We start from the raw sequence: 24,406 nt of genomic DNA on the forward strand, positions 1-24,406 counted from the left end.
GCCGCATCGACTTAAGTCGGGCCGCCGCATCGACTTAAGTCGGGCCGCCGCATCGACTTAAGTCGGGCCGCCGCATCGACTTAAGTCGGGCCGCCGCATCGACTTAAGTCGGGCCGCCGCATCGACTTAAGTCGGGCCGCCGCATCGACTTAAGTCGGGCCGCCGCATCGACTTAAGTCGGGCCGCCGCATCGACTTAAGTCGGGCCGCCGCATCGACTTAAGTCGGGCCGCCGCATCGACTTAAGTCGGGCCGCCGCATCGACTTAAGTCGGGCCGCCGCATCGACTTAAGTCGGGCCGCCGCATCGACTTAAGTCGGGCCGCCGCATCGACTTAAGTCGGGCCGCCGCATCGACTTAAGTCGGGCCGCCGCATCGACTTAAGTCGGGCCGCCGCATCGACTTAAGTCGGGCCGCCGCATCGACTTAAGTCGGGCCGCCGCATCGACTTAAGTCGGGCCGCCGCATCGACTTAAGTCGGGCCGCCGCATCGACTTAAGTCGGGCCGCCGCATCGACTTAAGTCGGGCCGCCGCATCGACTTAAGTCGGGCCGCCGCATCGACTTAAGTCGGGCCGCCGCATCGACTTAAGTCGGGCCGCCGCATCGACTTAAGTCGGGCCGCCGCATCGACTTAAGTCGGGCCGCCGCATCGACTTAAGTCGGGCCGCCGCATCGACTTAAGTCGGGCCGCCGCATCGACTTAAGTCGGGCCGCCGCATCGACTTAAGTCGGGCCGCCGCATCGACTTAAGTCGGGCCGCCGCATCGACTTAAGTCGGGCCGCCGCATCGACTTAAGTCGGGCCGCCGCATCGACTTAAGTCGGGCCGCCGCATCGACTTAAGTCGGGCCGCCGCATCGACTTAAGTCGGGCCGCCGCATCGACTTAAGTCGGGCCGCCGCATCGACTTAAGTCGGGCCGCCGCATCGACTTAAGTCGGGCCGCCGCATCGACTTAAGTCGGGCCGCCGCATCGACTTAAGTCGGGCCGCCGCATCGACTTAAGTCGGGCCGCCGCATCGACTTAAGTCGGGCCGCCGCATCGACTTAAGTCGGGCCGCCGCATCGACTTAAGTCGGGCCGCCGCATCGACTTAAGTCGGGCCGCCGCATCGACTTAAGTCGGGCCGCCGCATCGACTTAAGTCGGGCCGCCGCATCGACTTAAGTCGGGCCGCCGCATCGACTTAAGTCGGGCCGCCGCATCGACTTAAGTCGGGCCGCCGCATCGACTTCAGGTGGCCCGTTGCATTGACAAAGGTGGACCGCCGCGTCATTTCATGTGGCCACCATATCTATTAAAGTGGTCGCCGCATCTATTAAGGTTTCCCGCCATGTCGTTTTTAGTGGCCCGATACATCATTTAATGTGGCCTTTGGCATGGACAAAGGTGTACGGCCTATATATTAAAGTGGCTGCCACGTCAACTAAGGTAGCCAGCCCATTGCATTGACTAAGGTGGACCACCGCATCGATTAAGGTTTCCCGCCAAATCGTTTTTGGTTGCCTGTTACATCATTTAATGTGGCCTTTGGCATGGACAAAGGTGTACGGCCTATATATTAAAGTGGCTGCCACGTCAACTAAGGTAGCCAGCCCATTGCATTGACTAAGGTGGACCACCGCATCGATTAAGGTTTCCCGCCAAATCGTTTTTGGTTGCCTGTTACATCATTTAATGTGGCCTTTGGCATGGACAAAGGTGTACGGCCTATATATTAAAGTGGCTGCCACGTCAACTAAGGTAGCCAGCCCATTGCATTGACTAAGGTGGACCACCGCATCGATTAAGGTTTCCCGCCAAATCGTTTTTGGTTGCCTGTTACATCATTTAATGTGGCCTTTGGCATGGACAAAGGTGTACGGCCTATATATTAAAGTGGCTGCCACGTCAACTAAGGTAGCCAGCCCATTGCATTGACTAAGGTGGACCACCGCGTCGATTAAGGTGTCCCGCCAAGTCGTTTAATGTGGCCTTTGGCATGGACAAAGGCGCACGGCCTACCTATTAAAATGACCGCAATATCGACTAAAGTGGACCGCCACATCGATTATTATGGCACATTGTAACGTTTAAGGATCCCGGCTGCATCAATTAAGGTAGTCTGCTGCACTGTTTAAGTTGGTCTGCCATCTTTTTATGTCCCCCACCAAATGATTTTATTGTGGTCCAACCACAACATTTACGTGGCCTGTAAAAGGCTGGAGGGGAAAAAAATTTTCTGGCTAAAAATATATTTTTTAATATTTTTTTTGGTATCCATCCATCCATTCATCATCTTCCGGTTATCTGAGGTCGGGTCGCGGGGGCAGCAGCCTAAGGGTTATTTTGTAGTGCATGTAAACAAACTGCGCCTTTTCCTCCCTTTATAGTTTCAACATGTAGTAAATTTCAAACATTTTAAAAAAAAAAAGTCCAATCGGATTGTGTGCTTTTTTGTCTTTGTTAGAAATATAGCTTGGTCCAATTTGTTATATATTCTAACAAAGTGCAGATTGGATTTGAACCTATTTAAAACATGCCATTAAAATTCTAAAATTAATCTGTTCCAGAAATTATTTTTTCAAAAAGATTCGAATTAGCTAGTTTTTCTCCTCTTTTTTTCGGTTGAATTTTGAATTTTAAAAAGTCGAAATCGAAGATAAACTGTTTCAAAATTAAATTTTCATTTTTTTCCACTGTTTTCTCCTCTTTTAAACCGTTGCATTAAGTGTTTTTTTCATCATTTATTCTCCACAAAAAACCTTCCGTAAAAGGAAAAAAAAATACGACGGAATGACGGACAGAAATACCCATTTTTTTTATATATATATGGATTTATTTATTAAAGGTCAATTGAGCAAATTGGCTATTTCTGACAATTTATTTAAGTGTGTATCAAACTGGTAGCCCTTCGCATTAATTGGTTTCAAAAAGGTTGGTGACCCCTGGGATATATCATCCTCCGTGAATGTGTTGTATAGGATACATCATCCTCCGTGAATATGTTGTATAGGATACATCATCCTCCGTGAATATGTTGTATAGGATACATCATCCTCAGTGAATATGTTGTATAGGATATATCATTCTCAGTGAATATGTTGTATAGGATATATCATTCTCCGTGAATATGTTGTATAGGATATATCATTCTCCGTGAATATGTTGTATAGGATACATCATTCTCTGTGAATATGTTGTATAGGATACATCATCCTCCGTGAATATGTTGTATAGGATATATCATCCTCCGTGAATATGTTGTATAGGATACATCATCCTCCGTGAATATGTTGTATAGGATACATCATCCTCCGTGAATATGTTGTATAGGATATATCATCCTCCGTGAATGTGTTGTATAGGATACATCATCCTCCGTGAATATGTTGTATAGGATACATCATCCTCCATGAATATGTTGTATAGGATACATCATCCTCCGTGAATATGTTGTATAGGACACATCATCCTCCGTGAATATGTTGTATAGGATACATCATCCTCCGTGAATATGTTGTATAGGATATATCATCCTCCGTGAATGTGTTGTATAGGATACATCATCCTCCGTGAATATGTTGTATAGGATATATCATTCTCCGTGAATATGTTGTATAGGATACATCATTCTCTGTGAATATGTTGTATAGGATACATCATCCTCCGTGAATATGTTGTATAGGACACATCATCCTCCGTGAATATGTTGTATAGGATACATCATCCTCCGTGAATATGTTGTATAGGATATATCATCCTCCGTGAATGTGTTGTATAGGATACATCATCCTCCGTGAATATGTTGTATAGGATATATCATCCTCGCCCCACAGCCAGTGGAATATCAGATCATTCATTCCATTATCCTGAGATGCACTTCAGCCAAGCCATCCATTTGTCGGAGACATGCTCTCTGCGCACGTCGTCTTCCTGCCAACTCCTTTTAATAAGAGCAGAGCGGAAAAGTCAATATTGAAACGGACGAGTGCATTAGCGAGATTGCAGCGAGGAGCCCGCTTGTACAATATGCAAATAGCTATTCGTCACCTCATTTGCAATAATACAACAAAAATATTTTATTTGTTCTATTACAGAATGGCCAAAATAACAGTCCCGTTAAATTACATACATTTCTAAAATGAGATGATATACACTTGTTTATGTTGATTAACTACAATTAAAACTTGTATAATTTTTTTAAATAACTAAACCCAATTAATTTTACTGTCAGAATGTCATACGCCAGTGTTTCTCAAATTGTCATTTTAATGTACATTTTCAATATCAGTCTACACTCTATTATTCATCTTAGAACAGTACATAAGCCTGCCAATAGGGGGCAGTGTTGCGCAAACTAATCAACAGGCTTCCTGATCTACCTAGTAGCAGTAGTAAATGCACAAGAACACATGTATACAGAGTTAATGGAGGTTGGAGACATGGAAAGAAGAAAAAGGACAGAAAGTGATGATAACCGGAATAAACAAAGAACCGGAAATACCACAAAGCAGTTTTGTCGGCTCACAGCATGATGTTGGAATAAAATCAAACAAAAACAAGAAACAATGCAAGGAAAAAAGCCGTAATTTTGATACTAATAACTATTGTCTCCATATTTTGATATCAGGCGTTAATCTATGTTTTACTGTGATAAATTGTGATTAATCCAAATAAAAACTTGTATTAATCTTTTTTTTTAAATCATTATTATCAACACTAAAAATAGTACAATAAATTAAATTATAAAATGATCTGGATTGAACTTTGTGTAATCAATTAAGAATCACAGTTAACCTAAAAAAATATATATATTTTATGAATTATTTGACACTCCATAAAGGAGATGGTCTAAAACTACTCTTTTTAGAATAAATCCTTAAAAAAATAAATATATATATTTTTTTTATTGATTAAGAATTGTTACAAATAAGAATCACGATTAGTCTAAAAAAAATCATTTAAAAAAAACTATTTTTTGACACACATTGGAGATGGTCCAAAACTAAATTTTTATCAGAAATTCTTTAAAAAAAAATACTTTTAACAATTTTTGATTTTTTAAAAATCGATTAAAAATTGCTACAAATAAGAATCACAATTAATCTAAGTTTTTTTGTTTAAATCGATTAAGAATTGTTACAAATAAGAATCACAATTAATCTAATGAAAATAAAAAATTCATAAAAAATCTATTTTTTGACACTCCTAATGGAGATGGTCTAAAATGACCTTTTGAAAATAAATTCCTTAAAACTAAATCTATTTTTGATTTTTTTTTTTAAATCGATTAATAATTGTTACAAGTAAGAATCACAATTATTCTAAAAAATAATAATAAAATAATTAAAAAAAATTCTATTTTTTGACACCCCGAATAGAGATGGTCGAAAACGACCTTTTAAAAATAAATTCTTAAAAAATAAATACATCTAATTTTGATTTTTTTTTAATCGATTAAGAATTGTTACAAATTAAAATCACGATAAATCTAAAAAAAAAAAAAATCTATTTTCTGACTAATGGAGATGGTCTTAAACTACTTCTTAAAAATAAATTCTTAAAAAATAAATAAATCGATTAGGAATTGTTACAAATAAGAATCATGATAAATTAAAAAAAACAAAAAACATTTTTGACTAATGGAGATGGTCTTAAACAACCTCCTAAAAAAAAAATATATATATATATATTTTTTTAAATGAATTTTTACAAAAATAAATCACTATTAATTACCAAAAAATAAATATTCTTTAAAATAGAAAATTAAAAAAAAGAAAATTCTATAACAATTAATAAAAAAAAAAAGAATTTACTTTTATTTTTAGAGATTTTTGAAAAGTATGAATCGATAAAAGGGGGATGAATAAGAATGGACATTTTTGTGCACCCCTACTAAACAATCTTCCCAAGCAGGGAAAGCACGAGCTGCTCTCTGCAGGCAGGAGGGAGTGGCAGGAAAGGAAGGAAGGCTGCTGAGGAGGAGGAGGAGGAGGAAGAAGAAGAAGAGGAGGAGCGGAGTCCGTCAGTCGGTCTGTGTCCAGCATAGGAAAGCAGTCGTTGGCTGAGAAAGCCTGGACACTCCCGGGATTCAGACGCTCCCTGAACACAACACCGTCTCCAACCAGGCTGGCCACAAAGCATCTGAAGCCTCAAGGACATCAGTGGACTGCATGTGGACGACTGACAACCCCCCACTAGACCTGCACTTTTGGTAAAGATCTTCTTTACTCACTATAAAGATCTTCTTTACTCACTACACTGGATCTACACTACAGTAGTTTGTACTGTAATACTGCTGACGTCACATTTTTACACAACACTGTCTGCTTCTAATTTCATGTCTGCAGCAAGGACTTTTACATGGTTGGCTGGAATGTGTGTGTATGTGTGTATGAATGAATGTGTGTGTGTGTGTGTGTGTGTGTGTGTGTGTGTGTGTGTGTGTGTGTGTGTAAAGAACAGTTAGTCAAAATGTTACTTGGGTAAGAGATTATTAGCTTTGATGGATGACACACCAAACACGACTGTTACTGCTCATGTAGAGCTGAGTCCAGGGGTGTCCAAAGTGCGGCCCACAGCTCGTTTTTGTTGTTTTTTTTACAATTTAAACACGTCCCGGATTACAAACTATACACAAACTAAGGAAAAGTGGTCCCAAAAATTGGACCTGAAGCCCAGAACTGCAGACATCTTTATCAGTATCATGCAGTTTCATTGTAGACATTAATCTGAACTTTTTAATTTCCATCCATTTTCTCCCGCTTATCCCTTAAAAAAATATATATCATTTTGGTTTTGTAGGTAAAAGTGTTTTATATATTGTGCTCTTGAGTTAATGTAGCTGATCAATTTGAATTTATTATCATTTATTGAGTTTTTTGAGGGGGGAGGGTTTCAATATCAAAATATTCAAGTCGGTCAAATACATAAATATATTAAATTTTATACATATATAGACACATATTTATATTACATATATGTATGTATATATATATATGTATGTATATGTATATATATATATATATGTGTAATAAATATATAATATCTATTATGTATATACACATACGTATATTTATTTTATATACATACACATGTATATATTATATGTATATTACATATATATTCTATTTACATTATATATATACATAAATATATACATACATTTATTATATTTATATCTAATATATACTCATATGTTGACCGACTTGAACATTTATATATATGTACATATATATATATATATATATGTATATATATATATATATATGTATATATATGTATATATATGTGTATATATATATGTATGTATATATATATGTATATATATACATATATAGATATATATATATAATAAATATACAATATTCATATTATATATATGTATATATATACACATACATATATGTTGTATTTAGATTATATATATACACATATATTTATATATATATATATATATATATATATATATATATATATATATATATGTATAAAATGTGTTCTATTAAAGACCAAAGACTGTGTTAAAGTTGTTATTTTTGTAAATTCATCTATATTTGTTGTTGTTGTTGTTGTTTGAGTTGAATAAAGAGACACTGTTATGCAGAGGTGTACTTATAACACATTTATTGACAAATTATACTATTTATAATCGCGGCGGAGGGTGGCCGCAAAATGTTTTCCTTTTCCATAGAATTTGAAAATCCAAGAAAATATTTTAAAGACGTGGTTTTCACTTGTTTAAATAAATTCATTTATTTTTTTACTTTGCTTCTTATAACTTTAAGAAAGACAATTTTAGAGAAAAAATACAACCTTAAAAATGATTTTAGAATTTTTAAACACATATAGCTTTTTACCTTTTAAATTCTTTCCTCTTCTTTCCTGACAATTTAAATCAATGTTCAAGTAATTTATTTTATTGTAAAGAATAATAAATATATTTTAATTTAATTCTTCATTTTAGCTTCTGTTTTTTTGACAAAGAATATTTGTGAAATATTTCTTCAAACTTGTTATGATTAAACTTTAAAAAAAATCTGGCAAATCTAGAAAATCTGTAGAATCAAATTTAAATCTTTTTTCAAAGTCTTTTGAATTTCTTTTAAAATTTTTGTTCTGGAAAATCTAGAAGAAATAAAGATTTGTCTTTGTTAGACATATAGTTTGGTCCAATTTGTTATATATTCTAACAAAGTGCAGATTTAAAACATGTCATCCAAATACTAAAATTAATCTTAATCAGGAAAAATTACTAATGATGTTCCATAAATTCTTTTTTAAATTTTTCAAAAAGATTTAAATTAGGTAGTTTTTCTCTTCATTTTTTTCAGTTGAATTTGAATTTTAAAGTGTCGAAATTGAAGATAAACTGTTTCAAAATTTAATTTTCTTTTTTTTCGTGTTGTCTCCTCTTTTAAATTAAGTGTTTTTTCCATCATTTATTCTCTACAAAAAACCTTCCGTAAAAGGAAAAAAAAATGTACGACGGAATGATCGACAGAAATACGCATTTAACCGTCGTCTTGTGTTAGGGTCGGCACCGACCCGTTTTAGTTTTTAAATGCATAAAAACACCACATACATTTATTTTTTTGCATCAAAGCTTTTTGACTTTGTCAGGAACCTCTTTGTCAACAAAATAAAACATTTTAATTTTTTTCACTAAATTATAAAATGCTCTGGTAGAAATTATGCCCTTGGTGTTGTTAGGGTCGGTTTCGACCCGGTTATAAAAATAAGATGATAAAGCAATGATAAGAGCCAAAACTGAACACACTTACAGCCAGCTCCTCTCCCAATCATGTGAGCTTTAGTGGATTCTCATTTTACCTTGTTATCCTGTACAAAAACAAACAAAAGACGGACACTAAAAGTGTCACTTTTTGCCACTCTGATTTTGTTTATTTATTAGTTTTGGAACTAGTAATCTATTTCTCTTGGTTTCATTTGCTTGATTGGTTGTTGGTTGTTGTTTGTTTGATGTTGGATTTCTGTTGCTGAAAAAAATAAGTTTTAGCCTTTTTCTTGGAGTAAATATGTATGGGTTGAAATTGACCCGTAACACCATAGATGTTACTAAAGTTAAAATTCTTAAAATGAAAAAATAAATAAAACACATTTATTTAAGAGATGTGTTCTAATACCCCTTAGTAATAGTTAGGTAACACAACAACATTTTTTTTATTTATATGATTCTCTTGAGGTTCGTTTTACCATTTTTAAAAATTGAAATCGAGGGGTATACTGACAAAAAAATGCCCAATGGCCCAAACCAAAAATATTAAAACTAATATTTTCAAGGATAAGGAAGCCTAACGAGGTAACCAAGAGATGAGAAACAAATTGGATGATAGATAATTGTTTTTAGTGTATTTTACAGCTGATTTAAGACATGGGTCAAAACAGACCCGTTAACATAAGAGATGGTAACAGAAAGCTAACACAAGAGGAAGGTTAAAAAAAATATATCCATCCATCCATTTTCTACCGCTTATTCCCTTCTATTAAAGGTAAATTGAGCAAATTGGCTATTTCTGGCAATTTATTTAAGTGTGTATCAAACTGGTTGCCCTTTGCATTAATCAGTACCCAAGAAGTAGCTCTTGGTTTCAAAAAGGTTGGTGACCCCTGATCTATAATATATTGGCTTTTTTATGTAGAAAAAGTAGAAAAAGTTTGGACACCCTTGGTCTGGTCAGACATTTCTGTATGTGTGTGTGTGTGTGTGTGTAGTGAGTGTGGTCAGTGTGTGTGTGTGTCACTGCAATGACTCATCTCACCCCGGGAGTGTGATGACCCAGAGCGCACATGAACGCTCCTAAAAATAAAACAACAAGCTTTAAGAGGGTGCGTGACATCAGAAAAACAGCTGAAAAACATGGAAATGCACCGGCGATAAAACGACAAACTCATCGTTTTTGGCGTGTCATAACATTTTGAAATGTGCGTGGGAACACTGGCGCTTGTGAAAGTCACGGCGAATCTGTGTTATTTCAGGGAAGTTTGACAGGAAATGATATCTGTCAGGAGGGGCAAACTTCTGAGGAACAGAAACATTGTCTTCCCAACAGTATCATCCACATTTATCAGTGAACATCTCGGAACTGCCATGCTTTGTTCACACAAATACATAAACAGATATAACATTCCAAACTAGAGATGTCCGATAATGTCTTTTTTTTTTGCCGATATCCGATATTGTCCAAGTCTTAATTACCGATTCCGATATCAACCGACACCGATATATACAGTCGTGGAATGAACACATTATTATGTCTAATTTTGTTGTGATGCCCCACTGGATGCATTCAACAATGTAACAAGGTTTTTCAAAATAAATCAACTCAAGTTATAGGGGAAAAAAAAGTGAATTTTTTTTTTAACACGCCTCAAAACAGCAGCTTAGAATTTGGGACATGCTCTCCCTGAGAGAGCATGAGGAGGTTGAGGTGGGCGGGGTTTAGGGTAGGGGGTGGCGTGGGGTGTATATTGTAGCGTCCAGAAAAAATTAGTGCTGCAAAGGTTTCTGGGTATTTGTTGGCAACACTAAATTGGCCCTAGTGTGTGAATGTGAGTGTGAATGTTGTCTGTCTATCTGTGTTGGCCCAGCGATGAGGTGGCAACTTGTCCAGGGTGTACCCTGCCTTCCGCTCGGTTGTAGCTGAGATAGGCGCCAGCGCCCCCCGCGACCCCGAAAGGGAATAAGCGGTAGAAAATGGATGGATGGATGTTCTGTTGTGTTACGGTGCGGATGTTCTCCCGAAATGTGTATATGTCTTTCTTGTTTGGTGTGGGTTCACAGGGTGGCGCATATTTTGTAACAGTGTTAAAGTTGATTATACGGCACCCCTCAGTGTGACCTGTATGGCTGTTGACCAAGTATGCATTGCATTCGCTTGCGTGTGGGAAAAGCCGTAGATATTATGTGATTGGGCAGTGCCTTTAAGGTTTATTGGCGCTCTGTCCTTCTCCCTACGTCCGTGTACAAGTCCGTACAGTGGCGTTTTAAAAAGTCATCAATTTTACTTTTTGAAACCGATACTGATAATTTTAAAGCATTTATCAGCCGATATTATCGGACATCTCTATTCCAAATAACCTATAAAAATGGGATCCATTACCTCCCTGCTTGGCACTCAGCATCAAATGTTGGAATTGGGGGTTAAATCACCAAAAATGATTCCCGGGCGTGGCCACAGCTGCTGCTCACTGCTCCCCTCACCTCCAAGGAGGTGATCAAGGGCGATGGGTTAAATGCGGAGAATAATTTCGCCACACCTAGTGGGTGTGTGACAATCATTGGTACTTTAACGTAACCATTAGGACATAAGGTTGTCCCAATACCAATATTTTGGTACCAGTACCAAAATATATTTGGATACTTTTCTAAATAAAGGGTACAATAAAAAAATGGCATTATTAGCTTTATTTTAACCAAAAAAATCTAACTATACATTAAACATTTGTTTCTTATTGGACGGTATATCTCGGTTGGTAGAGTGGCCGTGCCAGCAACTTGAGGGTTCCAGGTTCGATCCCCGCTTCTGCCATCTTAGCCACTGCCGTTGTGTCCTTGGGCAAGACACTTTACCCACCTGCTCCCAGTGCCACCCACACTGGTTCGAATGTAACTTGGATATTGGGTTTCACTATGTAAAGCGCTTTGAGTCACTAGAGAAAAGTGCTATATAAATATAATTCACTTTACCTATTGCAAGTTTTTCCACAAACTAAATAGTGAACATACAACACAACTTGTCTATTATTAGTAAGTAAACAAATAAGTAAATCCAGCCATCCATTTCCTACCGCTTGTCCCTTTCGGAGTCGCGGGGGGTGCTGGAGCCTATAAATGTAGAATACAAACCTTAAATCAAAATCTAAATGTTGAATCTTAATAATAATAATAATAAAGGGACGGCGTGGCACAGTGGGGAGAGTGGCCGTGCGCAACCCGAGCGTCCCTGGTTCAATTCCCACCTAGCACCAACCTCGTCACGTCCGTTGTGTCCTGAGCAAGACACTTCACCCTTGCTCCTGATGGGTGCTGGTTGGCGCCTTGCATGGCAGCTCCCTCCATCAGTGTATGAATGTGTGTGTGAATGGGTAAATGTGGAAGTAGTGTCAAAGCGCTTTGAGTACCTTGAAGGTAGAAAAGCGCTATACAAGTACAACCCATTTAATACATGTAAATGTTGAATATAAATGTTAAATATGACTATAAATGTTAAATCTAAAATCTAAAGAAAAATGTTGAATCTAAATCTTAGATATAAATGTAAATGTTAAATATATGTATAAATGTTAAATATACATGTTAAATATGAATATAAATCAAAATGTTACCCCTAAACATTAAATATAAAACCATACATCCATTTTCTAACGCTTGTCCTTTTCAGGGTTGCAAGGAGTGCTGGAGACTATAAATGTTGAGTATAAATGTTGAATATAAATGTTAAAACTAAATCTAAATGTTGAATCTAAATAATACATGCAAATGTTGAATATAAATGTTAAATTTGATTTTGAATGTTAAATCTATAATCCAGAGAAAAATGTTGAATCTAAATGTCAGATATAAATCTAAATGTTAAATATACATGTTGAATATGAATATAAATCAAAATGTTGAATCAAAATGTTAAACCTAAACATTAAATATAAATTCATACATCCATTTTCCACCACTTGTCCCTTTTGGAGTCGCGGGGGGTGCAGGAGCCTATACATGTTGAATATAAAGGTTAAATCTAAATCTAAATGTTGAATCCAAATAAGACATGTAAATGTTGGATATAAATGTTAAATATGACTCTGAATGTTAAATCTAAAATCCAGAGATAAATGTTAAATCCAAATGTTAAAGCTAAACATTAAATACAAATCCATACGACCATCATCCATTTTCTACCACTTGTCCCTTTTGGAGTCGCGGGGGGTGCAGGAGCCTATAAATGTTGAATATAAATGTTAAATCTAAATCTAAATGTTGAATCCAAATAAGACATGTAAATGTTGGATATAAATGTTAAATATGACTCTGAATGTTAAATCTAAAATCCAGAGATAAATGTTGAATCTAAATGTTAAAGCTAAACATTAAATATAAATCCATACGTCCATCATCCATTTTCTACCACTTGTCCCTTTTGGAGTCGCGGGGGGTGCAGGAGCCTATAAATGTTGAATATAAATGTTAAATCTAAATGTTGAATCCAAATAAGACATGTAAATGTTGGATATAAATGTTAAATATGACTCTGAATGTTAAATCTAAAATGCAGAGATAAATGTTGAATCCAAATAAGACATAAATGTTGGATATAAATGTTAAATATAACTCCGAATGTTAAATCTAAAATCCAGAGATAAATGTTAAATCTAAATGTTAAACCTAAACATTAAATATAAATCCATCCATCCATTTGTTTGTCAGTTCGAACATTAAATATTTTGTCTGTGCAGTCTATTCAATTGAATATAAGTTGAAAAAATTTGCCAATCCTTGTATTCTATTTTTATTTACGAATTACGCACCGTGCCAACTTCACTAGTTTTGGGTTTTGTATTATTAAACTGATTAAATATGAGTAACTGTAGACCCGGTTTGTTTCAGGATATCTCCATTGGCATGATAAAGGGGCCTCAAATGGAGTCTGAACGTCCACGTGAGTACAAATTGACACTTTATGTTTGACTTCATTAAAATATTTCACGCAGGTGGTGACCTAACTGTCCATATTCCCAGGTGTGGAGGATGACCCCGACATCAGGGTGATGACGGCAGGGTCCACTCTGAGGAAGGTTAAGTCTCGTTCCTGGAAGAAGCAACGCCATTTCCGACTCCTGGAGGACGGTCTGAGTGTTTGGTACAAGTCCCGATGGTTAGGGAAAGGCCACTCCACTTGTGAGTACGTCTTTGCAGACCGCGATGCAAAATGATTATCCCTTACGGAATCTCCGTCAGAAGCCTTAAAAAGGAATACCATACCTACAGCAAAACCATATTTTCTCGAAGATCTTATTGCTTCTGTTCCTGGTGTCGATTCGCTCGTTCTCTGGTTTGTTGACCCAGACATAAAACTCTCGTTTCAGTCTCAGTGAGCGAGCTCGAGGCCGTACGCGAGGGCCACCAGTCGGAGGTCTTGCTGGGCATCGCAGACGAGTTCTCCGCGGACCTCTGTTTCACCTTGGTGTTTCACGGTCGCCAAGGCACCCTGGACCTCGTGGCCGAGTCCCCAGAGGAGGCGCGGGCCTGGATCCAGGGTTTGCGCAAGCTCATCAACAAAGCTCAAACTATGGATGAGAAACAGTGGCTGGATCAGTATCCTTCTATGGTTGAAGATCCGAGTTAGATCAAAGAGCGTCTGTCCGTAGAAAGGATCATGAAAACAATCTTACTAGAGATCGACCGATTTATCATCGTCAATAATTCTCTCCAAATAAGTGCCGATCTTCAGCTCTCACTGGATCGGTTCACAGCCGAGTGTGAAGGGACTGAGATGGGAATCAGCACCTCCAAGTCCGAGTCCATGGTTCTCGCCCGGAAAAGGGTGGAGTTCAAGTACCTCGGAGTCTTGTTCACGAGTGAGGGAAGAGTGGATCGTGAGATCGACAGGCGCATCGGTGCGGCGTCTCCAGTAATGCGGACGTTGTATCGATCCGTTGTGGTGAAGAAGGAGCTGAGCCGGAAGGCAAAGCTCTCAATTTACCGGTCGATCTACGTTCCCATCCTCATCTAGGGTCATGAGCTTTGGGTTATGACCGAAAGGACAAGATCACGGGTATTAGCGGCCGAAATGAGTTTCCACTGCCGGGTGGTGAGTCTCTCTCTCCCTTAGAGATAGGGTGAGAAGCTCTGCCATCTGGAAGGAGCTCAAAGTAAAGCCGTTGCTCCTCCAAATGGAGAGGAGCCAGATGAGGTGGTTCGGGCATCTAGTCAGGATGCCACCCGAACGTCTACCTCGGGAGGTGTTTAGGGCACGTCCGACCGGTCGGAGGCAGCAGGGAAGACCCAGGACACGTTGGGAAGACTATGTCTCCCGGCTGGTCTTAGAACGCCTCCTCAGGATCCCCCGGGGAGAGCTGGACGGGGCTTTCCTGTTTAGACTCCTGCCCCCGCGACCCAACCTCTGATATGCGGGAAGATGGATGGATGGATGGATAAGTGTTGATATGTGACAAGGCATTAATTTGAGTTCTTGTAAAAAATTCTTACGGAGTCACCCCACCTTTCTTCTCCTACATGCGGTGCTGCTCGCCTACAGTACGTCTCCTCTGCCTATCTGTCAAAACTTAACATTTTTGCAAGAAATTCCAGTTTTTGTCCTTCCTTTAACACTCTCTGATTCAATCAAATAACAAGGCAGAGATGGACGAACATACGGACGACAGAAAAGATATCTCTGCCCCCAAAAAATCCAAACTTTGTGTAACTATCTTGACAAATAGGAGACGTGGTACATAAGTAAAGAAGAGCAGGCAGCAGCTCACACATTCTCATACTTTCTGTAACAGCCAGGAAGAAAGGGTGTCAGCCAGCTGGAAAAATGTCTCCATTATAATCTAAGTACAGGAGCCCAGAATTATTTTTTCTTTCGCAATATTTCCAATGTATCAAATCCATGAACTGTTATAAGATTGTATAACATTGAGCAGATGGCAAGTTATTGTGATGTAGAGAAATCCATATTTTTACCGATTTTCCGAGATTTTTTTTACTGGTGTCCAAACTTTAACAAAGGGTCACATATCAAAATTTAAAACATATTTTTGGAAAAAAAAAAAAATGCTAAAAGCAGATGCTATACAGATTTAACAATAAAAATGTGTGTTATAAGCGGCAAAGCATAAAATTATTAATACCTGGCAACATAATTTCAGTTTTTTCTCATTACATTAGAGTTTTTCTGTATTTTTGGGGGAGGGTAGTGTCCCCACATATGCGGTCCCCTCCAAGGTTTCTAATTGTAGCCCATTGGGTTGAGTTTTTCCTTGCCCACATTGAGACACTTGTGATTTAGGGCTATATAAATAAACTTTGATTGTGAATGTTGTCTATCTTGTTGGCCCTGTGATGAGGTGGCGACTTGTCCAGGGTGTACCCTGCCTTCCACCCGATTGTGGCTGAGATAGCCACCAGCGACCCCAAAGGGAATAAGCGGTAGAAAATGGATGGATGGATGATTTTTTTCTTACATTTTACTGTTTATTATTTGATTTCCCCCGCCCACACACTGTTGTAACACATGGCTTAGCATCGTCTTGCTGAAATAAGTAGGGGCGCCCCATCTACCTTTGTTTTTAAAACACATATTAAATGTGTTTGTGAAACTCCCTGATGTTTCTTGGTACTAAAGTAACCACGTAACATTAGCGCCACATAAATCAATATGTGGACCCCGACTTAAACAAGTTGAAAAAGTTATTTGGGTGTTACTATTGAGTGGTCAATGTATTGTACTGTGCAATCTTTTTGGATTGATTGATTGGAACATTTATTGGTAGATTGCACAGTACAGTACATATTCCGTACAATTGACCACTAAATGGTAACGCCCGAATAAGTTTTTCAACTTGTTTAAGTCGGGGTCCACGTTAATGAATTCATGGTAACATGGTAATCTACTAATAAAAGGTTCAATCAATCAATCAATGTTGTATTGGTCCGAAGTTTTCCAAAAAACAATGTCAAAAAACAACTTAAAGCTTTGTCCAGCTGTTTATTCACATATTCTATTCATGTTTTAAAATTATTTTTTTACTGCAAATGAATATCAGCTCCAAATCGGCCACCTTGACTACTAATAATCGGTCGATCTCTAATTCTTACTTCCTTTAAAACTTGAGTCACTCAGCCGACTTCTAATCCAAGCTTCCTTGACAATCCCTCAGGTGGGTCCGGGACTGGTTTCACAAAGCTGACAAAAATAAAGACGGGAAGATGAACTTCAAAGAAGTGCGGACGCTGTTGAAGATGATGAACGTGGAAATGAATGAGGACCATGCGTTCCATCTCTTCACGGTATTATTTGGATGATTCACCCACTAACGTCTGTGATATAAACCCAGGTCTTCTCCTTGGTTTACAGATGGCTGACCAATCGGAAAGTGGCTCTTTGGAAAGCGAGCAGTTTGTCCTCTTCTACAAGATGCTCACCCAAAGGGATGAGGTGTGGAGAGTGTTTCAGGACTACTCTGGAGACGGAGAGAAGTTCATGCTGGAGGAGCTGGAGAGCTTCCTGAAGGTGGAGCAACAGGAGGGAGAAGACATCGCCCGACATGCACGGGAGCTTATCGACCGCTATGAACCATCGGAAACCGGTCAGTTATTAACCTTCAACAGGGGCTTGTGACTCCATAGGCCAGAGTTCTTATCAATCGCATTTGGCCCACGGGCCGTAGTTTGGACACCCCTAAAGTTTAAAATAAAAACATATTAGCATTTAGGATAGCTATTGATAAGCTGGTGCAAGCTGCCAACGAGGGCACCAGCTGTCAGTTAGCGATTAGCATGCCAGTTTCCGGCTAATACGATTTTGGCGCTCTCTGCCTTCCACATTTTTCATCCGATACGAACCGTTCCATCTTCAAACTGTTCAGCCTTTTCGGGAATCGTGGGCTTTCCCTTTCTTTTTTCCCAGATTTCTCAGAATTCCTTAGTTTTCCAAGACATTTTTCCTATTCAAAATTAATTGGCCATTTTTTTAAACTCCCACCATTTCCACATTTTTCAACCAGTTCAAACCATTCCACCTTCAACACATTCCACTCATCCTGGAAATTTCAAGTTAAAAAAAAATTCAGGAATTCCCTTTTTCTGGCAACTACTCCTCTCACATTTTTCAACCCACTCCAACCGTTCTACCGTCCAACCATTCCTCGAAATCAGGACAAAAAACAATTTTGTTTTTTGAACTGGAAAAATTCCCGCTTTTCCCGAAATTTCCATGAAATTCCCATTGAAATGAATGGGACATCTTTCAAAGTTCCACAGCTCCCTAATATTGTAGTCTGTCCAGTCATTAGGCACAGTTCCCTAATATTGTAGTCTGTCCAGTCACTTGGTACAGTTCCCCAGTATTGTAGTCAGCCCAGTCATTTACTACAGGTCCTTTATATTGAAGTGTGTCCAGTCATTTGGTACAGTTCCCTAATATTGTAGTCTGTCCAGTCATTTGGTACAGTTCCCTAATATTGTAGTCTGTCCAGTCATTTGGTACAGTTCCCTAATATTGTAGTCTGTCCAGTCATTTGGTACAGTTCCCTAATATTGTAGTCTGTCCAGTCATTTGGTACAGTTCCCTAATATTGTAGTCTGTCCAGTCATTTGGTACAGTTCCCTAATATTGTAGTCTGTCCAGTCATTTGGTACAGTTCCCTAATATTGTAGTCTGTCCAGTCATTTGGTACAGTTCCCCAGTAATGTAGTCAGTCCAGTCATTTGGTACAGTTCCCCAGTATTGTAGTCAGTCCAGTCATTTGCTTCAGGTCCTTTATATTGAAGTGTCTCCTGTCACTGGGTACAATTCTCTAATATTGAAATCTGTCTAGTCATTTAGTGCAGCACCCCAATATTGTAGTTTGTCCAGTCATTAGGTGCAGTTCCCTAATATTGTAGTCTGTCCAGTCATTTGGTACAGTTCCCCAGTATTGTAGTCAGTCCAGTCGTTTGCTACAGGTCCTTTGTATTGAAGTGTGTCCAGTCACTCGGTACAATTCCCCAATATTGAAGTCTGTCTAGTCATTTAGTGCAGCATCCCAATATTGTGGTTTGTCCAGTAATTAGTTATAGTTCCCTAATATTGTAGTCTGTCCAGTCATTTGGTACAGTTCCCCAGAATTGTAGACTGTCCAGTCATTTGGTCCAGTTCCCCAGTATTGTAGTCAGTCCAGTCGTTTGCTACAGGTCCTTTGTATTGAAGTGTGTCCAGTCACTCGGTACAATTCCCCAATATTGGAGTCTGTGTAGCCATTTAGTGCAGCATCCCAATAATGTAGTTTGTCCAGTCATTAGGTATAGTTCCCTAAAATTTTAGTCCGACCAGTCATTAGGTACAGTTCCCCAATATTTTAGTCTGGCCAATCATTAGGTACAGTTCTCCAATATTGTAGTCTGACCAGTGATTCCGTCTCATGTCCATATTGCCGGACTATGAATCCCTCTATGTACAGTACACTGTGAATGTTGACCCTCTCTGTTTAATAATAGTTGCAAATGCACATCTGGAGATCACTGCGTGTCTCGTCTCTCTTTATCCAGCCAAGAAGCAAGGTACCATGTCCCTGGAAGGCTTCCAGATGTACCTGTGCTCTCAGGAGGGCTCCATATTCAGACCAGAACACCTGGGCCTCTACCAGGACATGAGCCAACCACTTAGCCACTACTTCATCTCCTCCTCACACAATACCTACCTGCTGGAGGACCAGCTGCGGGGCCAAAGCAGCCTGGAAGCATACATCCAGTAAGCCCTGCATCTTCTAAATATTCAGTAGCTTTCTGTAGATGTACAGTGGTACCTCGGTTTTAATACGCCTTGAATTTAGTACCATTTGGTCTGAGGCTAAACTTTGACCAAAAATATGTCCCAGTTTTCATACACTGTTAGTCTTTGTCTAAGCCTAATATAGAGCCGAAAAGTTGTAGCGTACAGTAATAGTCCAACTAAGGAAGTCATAGCAAAAGTTCGGAGGTGGCGTTCTTGGGTCTGTTCTTCTCTTATTGCAGAAGTGAGGTCATATGCACATTTGACATGCTTTCTACATAAAAATGATTCCCTATAAAAAGGGTTTTAAGTCTGTGGTGAATTATACCGTGTACTATTTTCTTATATGATTGTAAAGTAGCACCTGTTTGTATTTGGCCACAGAATCCTTTAGAGGATTATTCTACTAAGGAAATACACCCTTAGATAGCTTCAAAAGTGCACATGTCCATCACAAACTCTCCAGAGAGTGGTGGCTCTTGCCCACAGGAAATTGGAATCCTACAGGAATGCAGGTTTGGATTTTAGGAGGAAGTGTAAAGACATTAGCAACATCTGGTAGAAAGCCCTCATCAGTAGGAGTAGAGAGTAGGCTCAAACCGATCACAGGAAAAAGGTTGACTGACCAAGCAACAAACTGGGCTTTGTCCAAACTGGCCGGTCCCAAGGATAGAACAACAAAGAGTAACTGTCTTTGTGTAAAAGGTATTTTAAGGACAGCTTTCTAAAAAGAGAGGTTTGGATTTTAGGAGGAAGTGTAAAGATATTAGCAACTGCTGGTAGGAAGCCCTCACAGGTAGGAGTAGAGGATAGGGGTTGGCGGTCACCCGACTCAAACCGTTCACAGGAAATAGGCTGACTGACCAAGCAACAAACTGGGCTTTGTCCAAACTGGCCGGCCCCAAGGCTAGAACAACAAAGAGAAACTGTCTTCGTGTAAAAGGTATTTTAAGAACAGTCTGTTTACTCCCACCGCCAAAAACATGCACCTGGGGATAGGTTGATTGGCAACACCAAATTGGCCCTAGTGTGTGAATGTTGTCTGTCTATCGGTGTTGGCCCTGTGATGAGGTGGCATCTTGTCCAGGGTGTACGCTGCCTTCCACCTGAAACGCAGCTGAGATAGGCTCCAGCGACCCCCACAGCCCCAAAAGGGACAAGCTGTAGAAAATGGATGGATAGACGGATGTCTAAGAAGAAAGGTTTGGATTTTAGGAGGAAGTGTAAAGATATTAGCAACATCTGGTAGGAAGCCCTCACAGGTAGGAGTAGAGGATAGGGGTTGGCGGTCACCCGACTCAAACTGTTCACAGGAAATAGGCTGACTGACCAAGCAACAAACTGGGCTTTGTCCAAACTGGCTGGTCCCAAGGCTAGAACAACAAAGAGTAACTGTCTTTGTGTAAAAGGTATTTTAAGGACAGTCTGTTTCTTCCCACCGCCAAAAACATGCACCTTGGGATAGGTTGATTGGCAACACTAAATTGAACCTAGTGTGTGAATGTGAGTGTGAATGTTGTCTGTCTATCGGTGTTGGCCCTGTGATGAGGTGGCATCTTGTCCAGGGTGTACGCTGCCTTCCACCTGAAACGCAGCTGAGATAGGCTCCAGCGACCCCCGCAGCCCCAAAAGGGACAAGCTGTAGAAAATGGATGGATAGACGGATGTCTAAGAAGAAAGGTTTGGATTTTAGGAGGAAGTGTAAAGATATTAGCAACATCTGGTAGGAAGCCCTCACAGGTAGGAGTAGAGGATAGGGGTTGGCGGTCACCCGACTCAAACCGTTCACAGGAAATAGGCTGACTGACCAAGCAACAAACTGGGCTTTGTCCAAACTGGCTGGTCCCAAGGCTAGAACAACAAAGAGTAACTGTCTTTGTGTAAAAGGTATTTTAAGGACAGTCTGTTTCTTCCCACCGCCAAAAACATGCACCTTGGGATAGGTTGATTGGCAACACTAAATTGAACCTAGTGTGTGAATGTGAGTGTGAATGTTGTCTGTCTATCTGTGTTGGCCCTCGTGATGAGGTGGCAACTTGTCCAGGGTGTACTCTGCCTTCCGCCCGAAACGCAGCTGAGATAGTCACCAGCAACCCCCGCAACCCCGTTAGGGACAAGCGGTAGAAAATGGATGGATGTCCAAGAAGAGAGGTGTGGATTTAGGAGGAAGTGTAAAGACATTAGCAACATCTGGTAGGAAGCCCTCACAAGTAGGAGTAGAGGATAGGGGTCGTAGGTCACCCGACTTAAAGGGGAACATTATTACCCAACCTATGCAAGCGTCAAAATATACCTTGATGTTGCAGAAAAAAAACCATGTATTTTTTTAACCGATTTCCGGACTCTAAATGGGTGAATTATGGCAAATGAAATGCCTTTCTGTTTATCGGTCTTTTAGCAATGACGTCAGAACGTGACGTCACCGAGGTAACACACCCGCCATATTCATTTTCACATTAAAAACACTGGGTCTCAGCTCTGTTATTTTCCGTTTTTTCGACTATTTTTTGGAACCTTAGAGACATCATGCCTCGTCAGTGTGTTGTCGGAGGGTGTAACAACACTAACAGGGAGGGATTCAAGGTGCACCACTGGCAAGAAATCTTCCGCCAGATCCCCATTGAATGTACCAAAGTGTCACAGGAAATAGGTTGACTGGCCAAGCAACAAACTGGGCTTCGTCCAAACTGGCCGGTCCCAAAGCTAGAACAACAAAGAGTAACTGTTTTTGTGTAAAAGGTATTTTAAGGACAGTTGTCCAAGAAGAGGGGTTTGGATTTTAGGATGAAGTGTAAAGACATTAGCAACAACTGGTAGGAAGCCCTCACAAGTAGGAGTAGAGGATAGGGGTTGGCGGTCACCCGACTCAAACCGATCACAGGTAATAGGCTGACTGGCCAAGCAACAAACTGGGTGTAGTCCAAACTGGCCGGTCCCAAGGCTACAACAACAAAGAGTGACTGTCTTTGTGTAAAAGGTATTTTAAGGACAGTTGTCCAAGAAGAGAGGTTTGGATTTTAAGAGGAAGTGTAAAGACATTAGCAACATCTGGTAGGAAGCCCTCACAAGTAGGAGCAGAGGATAGGAGCCGTAGGTCACCCGACTTAAACCGATCACAGGAAATAGGCTGACTGGCCAAGCAACAAGCTAGGTGTTGTCCAAACTGGCTGGTCCCAAGGCTAGAACAACAAAGAGTAACTGTCTTCGTGTAAAAGGTAATTAAGGATAGTTGTCCAAGAAGACAGCAGAGGAGTGATCAGGCCCATACTTTAACTCCTGGAAGCTGCAGCTTCCAGTCTGAGGCTCGCTGAAACAAATAAAGCTTTTTGTTTGACAATTCCTCGTTGGCGTCTTCTTGTCTCAACACCCATCACGCGACCAACAAATATAAACAAAAAACCGAGATGCCACTGTATCAAATTGCCTTGATATAAACAAAAAGGGACAGTTTGGATTTAAGTCCAATGAGTCAATTTACACGCAACCAATCTGATTTCATGCTGGAAAAAATCCATTTGGAGGTTTGAAATAAACACAAATGTAATTATTAAAAAAAAACACATTGCATGGTTGCATTTGTTGTATTATATGCCGCATGCCATCCAGTCATCATATCGAACTAAATAACTACAAGATCAACTGTAAAAGAGTTGATGTGTGTGTGCACTCAGGGCCCTGAAGAGAGGCTGTCGCTGTGTGGAAGTGGATTGTTGGGACGGCAGTGACGGGGAACCAGTGGTGTATCACGGCCACACGCTGACTTCTAAAATCCTCTTCAAAGACATCATTGTAAAACTCAAAGAATATGCATTTATGGTATGATTCCAGCAAAACTAGTTTTTTTTAAAAATTCAAATAGTTGATTCTGAAGAAACAACTATTTCAGAGACAGGATAAGACGTGCAGAAAATATGATACCCCATTAAATACAACAAAAACTAGTGCAGCTAGGGAGTGCACAGCAAAACAAACAAAAGTGCAATTAGGCAAAGTACAGAAAATAAAAAAGAATTGTGGCGCTCTGGAGTGCAAGAAAGCTAATACATTGAGTAGCGTAGCCACAAAACAAAGAAGCAAAATAGAATTCCGAGCAAAACACAAGCAAGAGTACAGGGCTGGCATATAAAGCATAACGATTGGCAACCAGGAACAGGTGTGTCCTGATTGAGGAAGCCAGTGCACAGAGTAGAGAATAGTGGGGAAAAAAACAAGTACAGAGTAAATGGAAAGGAAATAAAACAAAATATAGGAACAGATTTGTTCTGCTGTATGTACTTACCAAAGTCATCTTAGGAACTGCTTGTTTTTGATTCCTAAACAAAACCTTTTAAAGCAAACATTCACATTTTTTCAAAGCAATTTACAATTCAGATTCAATCACAGAAAACAAAACAATCTACTGTATTTAAACTTTGTGTCTTTTTCTTCCTGTTGTACAGACATCGGACTTTCCAGTCATCTTGTCCCTTGAGAACCATTGCGGTGTGGAACAACAGACGATAATGGCCAAGCACCTGAGCCAAATCTTAGGTGACACACTATTGAGGAGCCTTTTGGATGGACAGGCATCTCAGCATCTCCCTTCTCCACAGGTCAAACAACTACATTCCATTTCAAACAGTGAACATACGACTGCCATCGCTATACAAACACACAAACATTACTGTACAACAGGGGGGTACTAACTCTTTCCACCGAGGGCTACATATTGACATAGATAGGATGCTAGGTCCAATTTTGTAAAATCATTATTATCAACACTAAAAATAGTACAATAAATTAAATTATAAAATGATCTGGATTGAACTTGGTGTAATCAATTAAGAATCACAGTTAACCTAAAAAAATATATATATATTTTATGAATTCTTTGACACCCCATAAAGGAGATGGTCTAAAACTACTCTTTTTAGAATAAATCCTTAAAAAAATAAAT

General features: G+C 39.5%; 2 protein-coding genes across 4 annotated transcripts in view; one reads left to right on the top strand and one right to left on the bottom strand.

The window, feature by feature from the left end:
• Window positions 1-24,406, bottom strand: part of znf142 (zinc finger protein 142) — a 79,767-nt gene that overhangs the window by 8,705 nt on the left and 46,656 nt on the right. The window lies entirely within an intron of this gene.
• LOC133564225 (1-phosphatidylinositol 4,5-bisphosphate phosphodiesterase delta-4-like) overlaps window positions 5,843-24,406 on the top strand; it is a 30,963-nt gene continuing 12,399 nt past the window's right edge. The window contains exons 1-9 of one of the 3 annotated variants that reach the window (XM_061918381.1): window positions 5,843-6,194; window positions 13,602-13,653; window positions 13,734-13,892; window positions 14,081-14,309; window positions 16,880-17,009; window positions 17,077-17,308; window positions 19,248-19,449; window positions 23,142-23,286; window positions 23,910-24,062. In XM_061918381.1, the coding sequence (XP_061774365.1) occupies window positions 13,617-13,653; window positions 13,734-13,892; window positions 14,081-14,309; window positions 16,880-17,009; window positions 17,077-17,308; window positions 19,248-19,449; window positions 23,142-23,286; window positions 23,910-24,062 (1,287 nt within the window). In that variant the 5' untranslated portion in view covers window positions 5,843-6,194; window positions 13,602-13,616. The remainder of the gene's footprint in view (window positions 6,195-13,601; window positions 13,654-13,733; window positions 13,893-14,080; window positions 14,310-16,879; window positions 17,010-17,076; window positions 17,309-19,247; window positions 19,450-23,141; window positions 23,287-23,909; window positions 24,063-24,406) is intronic. The other 2 variants (XM_061918382.1, XM_061918380.1) reach the window with 2 other exon arrangements.

The sequence above is a fragment of the Nerophis ophidion genome, linkage group LG13, assembly GCF_033978795.1.
Source record: "Nerophis ophidion isolate RoL-2023_Sa linkage group LG13, RoL_Noph_v1.0, whole genome shotgun sequence".
Taxonomy (NCBI): Eukaryota; Metazoa; Chordata; class Actinopteri; order Syngnathiformes; family Syngnathidae; genus Nerophis; species Nerophis ophidion.